The sequence below is a fragment of the Nomascus leucogenys genome, chromosome 5 (genome assembly GCF_006542625.1).
Source record: "Nomascus leucogenys isolate Asia chromosome 5, Asia_NLE_v1, whole genome shotgun sequence".
NCBI lineage: Eukaryota > Metazoa > Chordata > Mammalia > Primates > Hylobatidae > Nomascus > Nomascus leucogenys.
The window spans coordinates 31,568,516-31,582,642 of record NC_044385.1 but is presented as its reverse complement, the minus strand read 5'-3'; the positions used below and the strand labels follow the sequence as shown (position 1 = coordinate 31,582,642).

General features: G+C 37.0%; 1 protein-coding gene across 4 annotated transcripts in view; it reads left to right on the top strand.

Moving 5' to 3' along the window:
- KCTD3 (potassium channel tetramerization domain containing 3) overlaps nt 1-14,127 on the top strand; it is a 57,156-nt gene that overhangs the window by 19,870 nt on the left and 23,159 nt on the right. For all 4 annotated transcript variants that reach the window (XM_012506629.2, XM_003265109.4, XM_012506630.2 and 1 more), the window contains exon 10: nt 10,828-10,943. In XM_012506629.2, coding sequence (XP_012362083.1) covers nt 10,828-10,943 — 116 coding nt within the window. The remainder of the gene's footprint in view (nt 1-10,827; nt 10,944-14,127) is intronic.

Sequence of the window (14,127 nt, the reverse complement as noted above, 5' to 3'; positions counted from 1 at the left end):
TTGTTTCCTTTTTTTTTTTTTGAGACTGAGTCTTGCTCTGTCACCCAGGCTGTAGTGCAATGGCACAATCTCAGCTCACTGCAACCTCTGCCTCCTGGGTTCAAGCAATTCTCCTGCCTCATCCTCCCGAGTAGTTGGGACTGCAGGCATGCGCCACCATGCCCAGCTAATTTTTTTGTTTTTAATAGAGATGGGGTTCTGCCCACCTTGGCCTCCCAAAGTGCTGGAATTACAGGCGTGAGCCACCGTGCCCGGCCTTTCTGTAGGTTATTTTCTATCAGTATTTACTATATTAGAAATTACAATGGAAATTTTTATAAATGTTAATATAGTTATAATAATGCATTGCATAACAAGTAACATTTTTAATGAGAAATAACCACATTTTCCAAAAATGTGTGAGAAGAATGGCATTGGTTTACAGTTTTGTAAATCTCTTTTTGAACTGTGATATCTATTTCTGCATTCAATCTGCTGTGATACGTTGTTTTGATTGAAGTATATGAAGAAAACTTGATCTTACACAGATACGTAGTTGGAAAAAACTTTTTTTAGTCTTTTCAGAAAATTGTGCGTAGTCTTCTTTGATTCTTTATCAAAACTCTAAAATCGTATCAGTGAACTTTTCATATTCTGTTAAATTAAAATCCATCAGACTATTTTGTACTTTGAGTGGATCTTTTACCATACATGCTTTTATAAGATGTTAGGCATTTGGAAATTATTGGTTTGCTGAGTTATGTAGATCTTCCAAATGTTGATACCTTTCATTGTATAATATGAAAAAAAATTGCATTCATTAGTATCCCTGCTGACTACATGTTAGGGAGTTGTCACACTCACTGTGGCAGATAAAAGTTTTCCAAACTGCAGAGTTTCACTTGAAACATTGAATTTTTATCATTGGCAACAAATGACATCAGTTGTTTTCCTTTAGATAACAGGCTTACTTTGTTTATTTTTTGAGGATAGTTCTGCCAAACACCCAGTTCTGAATAACTATAGTCATCTCAAGTTAAAATGGTACTTAATGAACAGAGCAGCTTGTGTAGCTCTTTGCTCCAGCATTTGTGAAGGTGCTTTTCCTTGACATAGCCGTAGTACTTAGTCACACAGAATATTAACATATATAGTTGAAATTAAGTTTTTGTCAATACAAATTTTTACTGCTCATCAAGGACATTCTTTAGTTACTAGTGACCATTACATTCTCTGCCACAGACTTTCGGGATCATAAAAGGCCAAATCTTTAATCTTTAATTTAATCTTTAAATCTTTGATTTGGCCTTTTATGTTCTTGAAAGTCTATGGCAGAGAAAAATGCAATGGTCACTAGTAAAGTTTAGTGCCACTGTCCTGGTTTGTGCTAAGAAAGGTACCTGCTGTTTTTACCAAACATTGCTTTGCATCATCAGTGTAAATGTCAACACAGATGTTCTAGAATAAGCCATGAAATTCATATAAGTTTTCAACACTTTGGCTATTTCAGCACGTCCTGTGTTTGTAGCTGTGCATTCACATAAAGGATTTTTAATGATCAGTTGGAGCTAATACCAGATGGGTACAAGTAAAACACCAGGTCTGGCTAATACCAGCTGGATACAAGTAAAATACCAGGTCCAGCCACATCTATATATTCATCTGTTTGCAAGACAAAAATACAATTCTACAGACAAGAGATTGACTCTCTGCCAACTCTTTAGATTGAAGAGTTACTGTATTATTGAAAAGTTACCATGTTATTTCTTCATGGACTTTTCATCTAGCAGGCATTCAGCATTGTCATCTGTTCAAGGCTTTATTAGTCTGTCAGCAATTGGGTGTACTTCTCTAGCCACTGTGATGTCGTAACTAACCTTTAAGATCCTTCATTAGATTTTTCATTTCTAGTTTGAAGGTCTATACCAAACAATTTCTGGATTAAATGAGTTTTTTACATCTTTATTTAAAATACTTAATTTCTTTTTCTTCTTTTCTTTCCTTTTTTTTTTTTTTTTTTTCCTGAAACAGTGTCTTGCTCTGTCACACAGACTGGAGTGCAGTGATGTGATCCTAGCTCACTGCATCCTCAACCTCCTGGGCTCAGGCACTCAAGCCTCCTTAGTAGCTAGAACTACAGGCAGGCACCACCATGCCTGGCTATTATTTTTTAATCACTGTATAGATGGGGTCTCACTATGTTGCCCAGTAGTTGAGGGAAAGATAGTTTTTGTTATTTTAAAATTTTTATTGGCTGAGCGTGGCAGCTGATGCCTATAATCCCAGCACTTTGGGAGGCTGAGGTGGGTGGATCATGAGGTCAGGAGTTCGAGACTAGCCTGACCAACATGGTGAAACCCCGTCTTTACTAAAAATACAAAAATTAGCCGGGCGTGGTGGCATGCACCTGTAATCCCAGCTACTCAGGAGGCTGAGGCAGGAGAATTACTTGAACCCAGGAGGCGGAGGTTGCAGTGAGCCGAGATCGAACCATTGCACTCCAGCCTGGGTGAAACAAAATGGCACTCCATCTCAAAAAAAAAAAAAAAAATTATTTACAGTTTTGCCCAATTGTTTGAGTCTGTCCTTTTATGAGTCAAAGAATTCTGATTTGTCATATTTTTCTTTGTCAGCATCTTTAGACTTAGATGGTGCCCCTATGGCTTGAGCATGCGAGTGTTCTAATTTTCCTTTTTAAAGCCAGTGATCCATCACTAAGTGTAAGAATATATTTTTTAAAATTGTAGAACAAAAAATTTTTAATAGTTTTTGGTAAAATATAAAAATTTAGAAAACTTTCAAAACATTTTTAATACTAATATTGCACAACAACACAGCAGTATTTACTTATTTCTTGTACTTCTTTGTAGGTGCATAAAAACTTGGATTTCAAAATAATTTATTGGACAATAATGAGGTTGCAGAAATTATAGCAGATATAAATTGAAGATAGCTAATAAGAGCACACTAGAAGTATTTAGAACAAACTGTGTTAATCTTGGGAAGTTTAGTTATACTCTAAACCCACCACTATAGATAATTATAGAAAAAATAAAAATATATATGCAGATTCTGTTAGCTGTCTTAATGGTGACCTCATGACATATCATGTAGCCTCTGGAAAACTCCTCTGTATACTCTTAGAGAATAAAAATTTTTTTAAGGCAAATGTTTTTTTCATGTTAACCATGGAAATAGTCTTTTCCTCTCAGACTTCTGGTAACGGTCTTAGGTAACCATGTTTCCCAAACCCCACTTTGAAAACCGCTCTTCTAGACCATTGTCCTTTCCTTCTTTCCCAACCTTCCTTCTCTCCCTTCTGGTTTTGGATTTCGTCTCATGCCTTCTAGACTTACACTTGACATAGCCTTCAGCTGCCCTCTGGGTTACTATCCTTCATTCCTTTGAAGTTATTAGCTCCAGTTCCCCGGTTGAATTTTTCAACTCCGCTGGGTTCTCTTCATTTGTCACTTCCCCTTTTTGTCAGATGTGGAGTCTGTCCTTATAATCACTCTTTAGCATAGAGCCTCGAGTTTATTGTGTCTCTCCATCTGTGTGGCTGATGATGGCTGGGAAAAAGAAATGTGCGTGCACATGTATACACATGCACACACACACCAATGCTGTCTCAATTCCTGACCTCTGTTCTCGAGTGGGCCTTTAAAGCTACCCAGCGATCCTACTGTATAATCCTTTTTGGTTCTCTCTGTTACTCTCCTGGATGATACTTCATACTTTTTTCTTTCTCCCTAAACTTACAACACCTCTCATTCTCATTGAAGAAATAGAGAAAACCAGGAGAAATTTTCCCTAAGTTGTTATTCGTCACATGTGCCCATCTATGTGTATCAGTTCTGATACTCTCTATTAGTTTCTTTTGTTACTGTGATTAAATTTTCTCTACTCTTACCTAAGGCCAACTTCTCCAGTTGTATATTAGATGCTATTTCCCCTCACTCCACGATTACATTGCAATTCCCCCTCTCTCCTGAACCAATAAAAATTTCCCACTTTGTGGCATCATTTTCATCAGCATACATTCGTGAAGTAATTCAGCCTTAAAAGCAACAACAAAGACTACCCTACATTCTCTTCTAATTTCCTCCATTTTTTTTTTTTTTTTTTTTTTTTGCTTCTCTTAAAGCTAGAGTGCCTTAATCCGTTTGGGCTGCTGTAACAAAAACATATTCCTGGTGGCTTCTAGATCTATACTATAAATCTGTTTGTCACAGTTCTAAAGGCTGTGAGAAGGCCGGTATCAAGGCACCCATAGAGAGAGAGTAGTTACCTCATCTTACTGTTTCCATGTCATCTTCTCTCTCAGACTTGCTCTAATTGTGCTTTCCCCTCAACCAATCCATAAAACTCTTGATAGTGTTACCCATGATCTCTATTCTGCTAAATCCTGTGATCAAATCCTAGTCTTTCTCTTACTAGAGCTGTCATCTGATATGTTTATGTTGCTTAATTACTCCTTTCCTTTTGAAGATTTTCTTCTTTTGCCTTCTAGGACACCTTGTTGTACTGATTTTCATCCTAGTTCTGTGTTTCTTCTTAGTTCCTTTTGAGAGTTCTTCCTTATCTGCCTGACTACACAATATTGGAGTACCTCAGGGCCCAGTCCTTGGACTCCATCTTTTGTATTTATTCTGTTCGTGATCTTAAAGCCTTTGTGAATATATATGCTGATGACTTGCATGTTTATATATCTAATCTGGACCCCTTACCTGAACTGCAGAATTTTATATCTGTGTTAAGAGTCCTGAGACCAGTCCTGGATTCAGTGATTTGCTAGGAGGACTCACAGGACTCAGCATATAGAGGTACTTAGAGCTGTGATTTATTACAATGAAAGCATACAAAGCAGAATCAGCAACAACAAAAGACATGGGTCAAAGTCTAAAGGAAACCAGGAGCAAGCTTCTAAGAGTTATCTTCTAGTAGAGTCTCACAGGATGTGCTTAATTCCTACAGCAACAAATTGTGGCAATACTTGTGAAATATCTGTCAGGGAAACTTACTAGAAACTTGGTTTTCCAGATCATTACCAGAGGCCAGTCATGTCAGCATCCTCTGCCTAGTATGTACCAAGATTCCAGATTCCCAGAAGGAAAGAAAATGTTCAACATAAACTGCATTGTTTATGCAGTTTAGGCTTTTTGTCACCATAGATTAGATTTCCTTTATCTAGAATTTCATGAGTAGAATTATATAGTATTTATTCTTTTGTGCCTGGCTTTTTATTAAGCATAATGCTTTTGAAATTCATCTATGTTGTTGCATGTACGAGTTGTCTGTTCCTTTTTATTGCTGAGTAGTATTCCATTGAAATAATATGGCAGAATTTGTTTATCCATTCACCTGTTGATAGACATTTGGCTTATTTCCAATTTGGAGATATTATGAATAAAGCTGCAGTTAACATTCAAGTAGAAGTCTTTCTGTGGACATTTACTTTCTTAAGGTAAATATATAGGAGTGGAATTTCTTAGTCATATGGAAAGTGTATGTTTAAGGTTACAAAAAACTGCCAAACTGTTTTCCAGAAGTACCTTTTTACATTTTTACTTGCAGTGTGTGAGAATCCCAGCTGCTCCACATCCTAATCAACACTTGATATTGTCAGTCTTTTTAATTTGAGCCATTATTGTGGATTTTAATGGTTCATTGATTGTAATTGTGGCTTTAACTGCATTTTTCTGATGATTAATAATATTGAGCATCTTTTCCTGTACTTAATGACCATTTGTATATTTTCTTTTGAGAAGTGTCTCTGTAAATCATTTGCCCTTTTTAATGAGGTTGTCATCCTGTTACTTATTTGTAAATGTTTTTACATATTCTAGATTTATGTTTCACAACCAAAGAAATCTTATCCACCAAGGGATATTTGGAAATGTCTAGAGACATTTTTGGTTGACACAGTTGAGGGAGGCCTGTACCTGTCTCCTTTCCTCTTTTCTCCATCTCTCCCTTGCTCCCTCCCTCTTCCTCCTTTTGAGCTTTCTAGATCACTTTATATTAACCTGGGGTTGTGGGAGCCCTGATTTTTTATTTCATTTTTTTCTCCATTCTTCAGTTTAGATATCTTTTATTGATCTATCTTTAATGTCTTTTATACTTCTACAGTATTCAATCTGCAGTTAAGTTCATCTAGTGAATTTTCATTTGAAATGTTGGACTTTTTAGCTCTAGTATTATCTTTTGATTCCATTTTCTAGTTTGTTTCTTCTGCTAAGATTTCTTGTCTTTTTGTTCATTATGTTCAGCTGTTTACTTTGTTAAAGTATTTGTCTGCTAATATCAATATCTGGTTATCATGTTTTTATTTTGGGTCACATTTTCCTGTTTCACATGTCTAGAGAGTTTTGATTATGTGCTGTACATGTGTATGATACATTTTGTAGGGTTATGAATTATGTTGCCTTTCTTTAAAAGTTATGAGCTTTGTTCTGGCAGGCAACTAAATTACTAAAGGATCTTGAACCTGTTAGGCTTGTTTCATTACTTTGTTAGGGGTAGGTAACTTCTTCTAGCCTTATTTTTAATTTTAGGGCAGGGCTCCTTTTCAAAGGTGTAGTCCTTATTTTTAAGATGTTACTTTTCTGGAATCTTATTTAACTGAATGCCAGAGGGGCTCAGCAAGAACTCTTTACTTTTATTGAGTTGGAACTACTCCATCTACTCACATATGACCTCTGATATCTGATATCTCCAGTTACCTCTTAGTCCTAAAGCAGCCTTTCTTTCTTTCTTTTCTTTCTTTTCTTTCTTTCCTTCTTTCTTTCTTTCTTTCTTTCTGTCTGTCTGTCTGTCTTTCTTTCTTTCTTTCTTTTTCTTTCTTCTCTTTCTTCTCTTTCTTTCTTAGACGGAATCTCACTCTGTCTCCAGGCTGGAGTGCAGTGGCGTGATCACGGCTCACTGCAACCTCCGCCTCCCAGGTTTAAGGGATTCTCCTGCCTCAGCCTCTCGAGTAGCTGGGGCTACAGGCACATGCCACCACACCCAGCTAATTTCTGTATTTTTAGTAGAGACAGGTTTCACCATCTTGACCAGGATAGTCTTGATCTCTTGACCTCGTAATCCACCCGCCTCAGCCTCCCAAAGTGCTGGGATTACAGGCGTGAGCCACCGCGCCCAGCCAGCAGCCTTTCTTTGGGGATTCTTTCCCTGCCCAGGTGCAGTTAGGCCTTAGCCAAGGTCTTAGGGAAACGCTTATGCAACTTTTATGCCCCCCCTCTGGCACAGTTCCCTTCCTTCTTGTACCGTACCTACTAATTCTAGCCTCAAGTTCTTCGCCTCCTCAGTTCAGGGAAATCATCTCTCTTTATTGGGTATATTAGCCTATTTTCACACTGCTGATAAAGACATACCCAAAACTGGGAAATTCACAAAAGAAAAGAGGTTTAATTGGACTTACAGTTCCACATGGCTGGGGAGGCCTCACAATCATGGCAGAAGGCAAGGAGGAGCAAGTCACATCTTATGTGGATGGCAGCAGGCAAGGAGAGCTTGTGCAGAGAAACTCCTGTTTTTAAAACCAGATCTTGTGAGACAATACGTTCCCTATCACGAGAATGACAAAGGAAAGGCCGGTCCCCATGATTCAATCGTTTCCCATGGGGTTCCTCTCACAACACCTGGGAACTACGGGACCTACAAGATGAGATTTGGGTGGGGCACAGAACCAAACCATATCACTTAGGTCTCACCTTTCTATGCTGTGATAGAAAGTACTCTTATGCAGAAAGCCAGGGGGAATGTAGGGGTTTGTCAGTGTGTTTCTGTCTCTCAGGTCCTCTGCTGCCTGTTGTGCAATACCTAAAAACAGTTGTTTCATATATTTTGTCCAATTTTTTTTTGTTGTTACTGCTGTTTTAAAGTGGAGAATAATTGGGTGCCATTTATTCTATCGTGGTCAACAGCTTAAGTCCTCCCAAACAACTTTAAGAAAAAAAATTTAACATAAAAAATTTTGAAATTATAATACACTGGTAATTAAACAGAAGGTAAACCAGTTGTGATTTTTTTTTCCTTTTTCAAGTAGCTACTTGTAACATACCAATAAGTGAAGGAAATTTTATTACTTGCTTGGTGTTCAAAGGCTAATGTGATAGGTAGCTATGTTATGAGCTGGTACAATAGTAATTTGTTCATGCCCTGTAAAAGAAGCCATTTGTTGCTAACAAATACTCTTCAGAACATGACAACACTATCCAAAGAAAATTGTTAGGGCTGGTATATCCATGATAAAGCTCTCCCAGAGGCTGAACTCCCTTCATTATAACTTAGATAAGACAGAGTTACTGGGTTGCTGCTATAAGCAATATTTTACCAAGAGGGCCCCTTAAGACAGGAACTGGTCATTACTTCTACTGTTGTCTTCCCTGTCGCTGGTGCTCAGGATTGTTGAGCCTAAGCAGGAGTGACACTTTAAATTTCGTGAGACCATTCAGAGTGTCTTTCTTAATTTCCTAGAACCTCATCCTTCTCTGGAGTAATCCGTGTTAGTTGGTTTTCCTGTTTTCATTTCTGTCTTTCACATAGCCCATAATACTGAATATAGTTGGCTTCACATGTTCTAAAAAGACATGTTCACATTGTTTGTTATCATCATTAAAGTACTATTATGTAGAATCCCTAAAATTGTATACAACATAAAATAATGACTTTATGCTTTGAAGTGACAGGTTCGTTTCTTAATCAGTTCTGGGCAAAGGACTTAGCTTTGCGTGTGTGTGTTGTCCTTTATTTTGTTCTAGTTTTTTGGGCTGAGATAATGTGTTTCATGTGCATGCTTGTATAAATATGGATTTTATACATATAATTAAAATGTTTATATAGAAGATACTTTTAGCAATACTTAGCAGGTTTTTTGTTTTGGTTTCTTTTTGTCATGTATCATCTTCTTGCTAGATGCCTTGCTCTTACAAGACTGATTAAACGTTTTCAAGGTGTTGTTTGTCACTGGTCTGGTGTATAGTACAGTTCTGAACAAAAAGAGAATACCTAGCACAAGTATAAGATTTAAAATAAATCAGTAATCTTTCTGGTTTGTGCTTTTAAAGCATGTTATAATTGCATTTAGTTGCTTTGTTTTTCCCATGAGTTCTTCAAGGTTTCATGCATTTTTTTCTCAGCTAAATGCTGACAAAGTTGTTTGTATTGGCACAGGTACTTTTTAAACATAAATAAACTGATACTTGAAGCAGCCAAAGATCTATATAAAACAGTATTTTAGAGGTGAGACTTATTTCCCAGCATTATTAGATAAAAATATATTTCCCATAAAGTGTTTTTCAAATAATTAAGATAATGCTATTTAAGTGCTAGAATTGGATACAACCTTTTTTTTTTTTTTTTTTGAGACAGTGTCTTGCTCTGCCACCTGGGCTGGAGTGCAGTAGTGTGGTCTCGGCTCACTGTAACCTCCGCCTCTGGGTGTCTGGGTGCAAGCAATTCTCCTGCCACAGCCTCCCCAGTAGCTGGGATTACAGGCATGTGCTACCATACCCAGCTAATTTTTGTGCTTTTAGTAGAGATGGGGTTTCAGTGTGTTGCCCAGGCTGGTCTTGAACTCCTGACCTCAAGTGATCCACCCGCCCTGGCCTCCCAAAGTGCTGGGATTGCCGGCATGAGCCATCGTGCCTGGCCGATTTTTAAGCTCAAGTGATCATTCAAACATTTAGCTTAGACCCTATTTCGTAGTTGAGATAAGAACCAAAAAAGTGGCAAACAAAGGTACTATGAGAGCCAGGATCCCAACCCTGGTTCTCGTGACTCCTAGTGCAGTACTCTGCTAAAGAGAGACGAGTGTATAAGGCCAATATGCTGCACCAAGGTGAGCCTAGAATTCTCTGCTTAGGCATTGCTGGGTCTTTTGCTATTGATGTGTGATATGTGCTTCTTACAACCTCTCTCACCTACACTTAACTCTTCTGTTTGCTCTGATTCCCTGAGCTTGCCCATATTCAGTCTCCCAATTTGATGGACTCCTATTAACCTTTAAAAACTCCAACTCAGATGGCTTCTTTTCTAAGATATATTTTCAACCCCCTTTACATACCCTTTTTACCCCATAGATTACTATTATACCCTGTGCATCCTTCTGTTATTGTTGTATCAAATTATAATTGGTTGCAGTTTTTTCTCTACTAAAGTGTATGTTCTTAGTAACATCTTGTCTTCCCGTGTTTTTTAATCCTAAAGCCTGATGTAGTGTCTTTTGAATTAATTAAATCAAGATTGCAGTGCTGGAAAACATGGGGTTTAAAAATAAGCTCTGAGTAAAAGGCCCAAATGTTTGTTTTTAGTATCATGTGACTTTTTGCTGCTTTTTTCTCCTTTTTGCTTATTTCCCGAATTTAGACACATTCTAGATAATTAAGGCTGCCAAGTCTGTGTGTTCAGATCCCTAGTTCTTAAATATCAGGTCCATGAGCAAGCTGCATCTAACTCACCTATGGATTTTGTAACATTACAGTGGGTTTTCTGATTTAGTGAGTCTGGCATGGATCCCAGGATCCTTTTTGTTTTGTTTTGTTTATTTTAAATCTATCAATCAGGTTATTTTGATGATCAGCTGAGGTTAGGAAGCTGGACAAGCTTCAGGATAAGGTGTTACAGCAGTATGAGATGGCTTGGAGCAGACTCTTCCTTGCTTTAGTAGCTCTATAAGCTGCTTAAGAGATTGTGAGTTTCTTATTTCTGGTCCCCAACACGTATAGCACGTAGTTTGTAGTAATGAGAATATTAAATTAGTCACCTTTAAGATGTTTTTAATCCAGGTTTTGATTAATTCTAAAAATGGTGACTGATTAACCTTTTTATTTTTTATTGTCATTTAAGGAGTGTTCAGCCTGGGTGTTCCTGTAGATGCTCTCTTCTTTATTGGTAACCAGTTGGTGGCCACGAGTCATACAGGGAAAGTGGGAGTGTGGAATGCTGTCACTCAGCACTGGCAGGTTAGTTTTAACTAAAGCATATTACAGAAGTGAAAATATTTCTGAAACGTATGCTGATTATGTATTTTTTTTTCCTTGTAGAATTAATACGGTTTCTGGTTTTACAAATACTGAATAAATGTAGTGGTAAATTTTTTTGCTAGATGCATATTTGAGCATAGTTTCAAGAGTTTAAGTTACTTTGGAAAATAAGTGAGTTTTTTAAACTGTGGTTTGGCATTTCTCCATTTATTTTAAATGTTCGAAGTTCTATGCCTTGAGCATCGTAGTCCAGGCAAATTTTATTCCCAGAATAAGAGCACAGATCTGTGTGAAAACCCATAATCTGTTCAGAGATGATAGCGTGCTAAATAATCTCAAGTACTTGAGAGGAATAAGAAAGAGATAAGACTTTTAAAAGGTTAATACCTGATTCTTAAAGGAAAGGGGAAAAATTAAGGACTTTAAGCAGGGAGTGACATAATCAGATCCATGTTTTAGAAAGATAACAGTGGTTGCTAAAATGAAAAGCGGACTGGAGGTCAGGAGGGAATCTACTACAGCAATCCAGCAATCAAGAAGCAGAGCACCTCAACTAATAGCAGGGGTGGTCGAGGTGGCAAAGATGAGTACAGTTGAAGAATATTTCATAGACCTTCCTAAAATGACAGGTCTGCTGTCTGATTGATGTGAGAAATTAAAGGAAGAGAAATGTATTTCTAATTTTGAGTTTCTAGTTTGATAATCCAGTAGCTAGTAGTATTTTGAATTGATAGGAAACATAGGAAGAGAAGCAGATAGGCTGGTGGGTAGGGTGAAGAATGATTAGATTGATTAATATGTTTACTTTGAGATTGCTATGATTGTTCAAGTGTAGATGTTAAGTATATAGTTGGAAGTACTCCTTTGGAATTTAGGAAAGAAGAAAGGGTGAGAAATATTTGGAGTCCATAATATTTATGTGATAAAAAATTGATAAGATTTTCCATTGAGTGGGTATATAGAAAGAAAGAAAAGTCAAAATTAGAACTCTGGGGGAACATTAGCATTTAAGGGGACAGGATAGACAACCAAGAGCCAAAGGGACACATTGTATGATGGAGAAATGACATTAATTTTGGCAGTAGATACCATTTGCAAATATATGTTAGTTAGGTGTTGGTGGAAGAAAGCTAGGTTGCAGGAAATGAGGAAGTAAAAGATAAAAGAGACAGCAAATTCAAATACCTTTCAAGAAGTTTGGTGGTGAAGGAAAGCAGAGAATCCAAGTGATAGCTTAAGGATCAAGGCTGGTTTGAAAAAAAAGATAATTGGTGCTTTATTTTTCCTCTAGGTTAGGACAGGCTTGAGCACACTTGTAGCTAGAGAGGAGAGTTGCCAGAAGGACCTGAAGACTGAAAGAATGGAGATTATTTCTGGTCCCATAAAAGTCAAGAGTGTATATAGGATCTACAGCACAGATAGAAAGGTTGACCCAACAGGGAGTAGAGACATTTCTTTCTCTGTGACAGAAGGGTAAGGAAGGAGTAAAGAGAAAGACATTGAAGAATATTATCAAGTACTGCAGAGATTAATCATACATTTGCAGTAGACCTGGGATCCCATGTAGTTCTTCAGTTACATAATCAAGGTAGATTTTAAGTATTTGAGTCAAATGAACCAGGTTTGTATGTAATCTTAAAAGTTTTTTGCAAAATCAGGACAGTTTCAATAAAATATTAATGAAAATGTTATAAAAGCGTTGACTCTGATTTGGGTAAGAAAAGTAAAAAAAAAAAAAAAAATTAAAGAAATGTTTCAGTTTCTTGTTTCCTTTTTTTGTTTAATTCCACCCCCTCGCCCACACACATAGAATTATGTTACAAAAGAAGATTAATAAGGAATTAATTGGTATTGTCAAATAGGTAGCCTAGGCTGTTACATAGCCTAATAGCAATTTTTAGGCACTATTTCCCAAGTTGATATTTTAAATTTAGATTTATATTGGAAACATAGATTATACATGTTTCATTCTCATGTCAAAGCAGACAGCTTTGGAAGTTAGCTCTAGAAAGGCATTATGTACTTTACTTCCTAAAGAATCAGACAACTCTGTGTGTATTCTGAGAAATAGAGATCTTCAGCCATAGTACCATATGAGTGATAGCCTAGCCTCTAAGTACACAGTGGAGGCTGAGTTTGGGGAGGAAATATTGGTTCTGGGAACAAGAATTCAAAGTGAATTTCTGTGGTCTGATGAGCTAGGCTGGACAAGAATTTGGGAGACTTGTTTGATTTAGCTTCTCTCTTTCCTGTTGTGAGGCACCTGTAGCACTGATGTTAGAAGCAAACTTTTTGTGTATGTGACAGGTTTACAGACCTCTGCATATGAGGAATAGGAATAAGGCAGGCATCCTAGGAATCCTAGGCTCACTTTTTGTTGGGGAGAGAGAGGGTTGACTTTTCAGTATTATGTCTTGACTGCTGTCTTAACTATGGTCTGTTTGCTTACTTACAGAATTTATACTAAGAAATATGAGATTCTTACTTAGATTTAGACATTCTAAATTTATATATAGAAATACTAGATACAAATATTGAAGCAATGTATATTGTTTATACTAAGTATTAAATTATGTTAATTGACTAGTTTGTTTATACACACTTGCATACCACATACCAAAGTAAAGGCTCTGGGATCTGGGATTTTAGCAAAAGCAGAAGGCATGATTTCATGGGACAGTAGAAATTGAGCATCCTACAAAAATCTGAAGTTTTAAGTTTCTCAATCCCTGAGAAGACTGGGAAAAGTTTGCCCAATAATCTTGGAACAAGAAAGTTTGATGTGTGTTTGGTGTCTTGGAATGGGAAAAGGAGATGCAAGAGGAAACCACTAGAAATTGAAACCAACATATTCAAATTAGGAGTGAATTGAAGCACAAAGACTTGTCTTTGTTCTATGAGAACTCCAATTTGAGAAACCGATCTAGGACCATTTACATTTCTAGATACAGATATGACACCAGTTAGAACACTTTCTCAAAAGAGAGCACACAAGAATCCTGTAGAAGGAGTAATTTCTACTAAAATAACCTCCCAAAACTTATAAACTTCACATGGAAACAAATAATGAAAACTCATCAAACATAAAAAAATTTGCAATCCCCAAATTGGAAAAAATGGAACAATTAGAAAGCTGCTGTATTGAAGGAATAGGACAAATCAG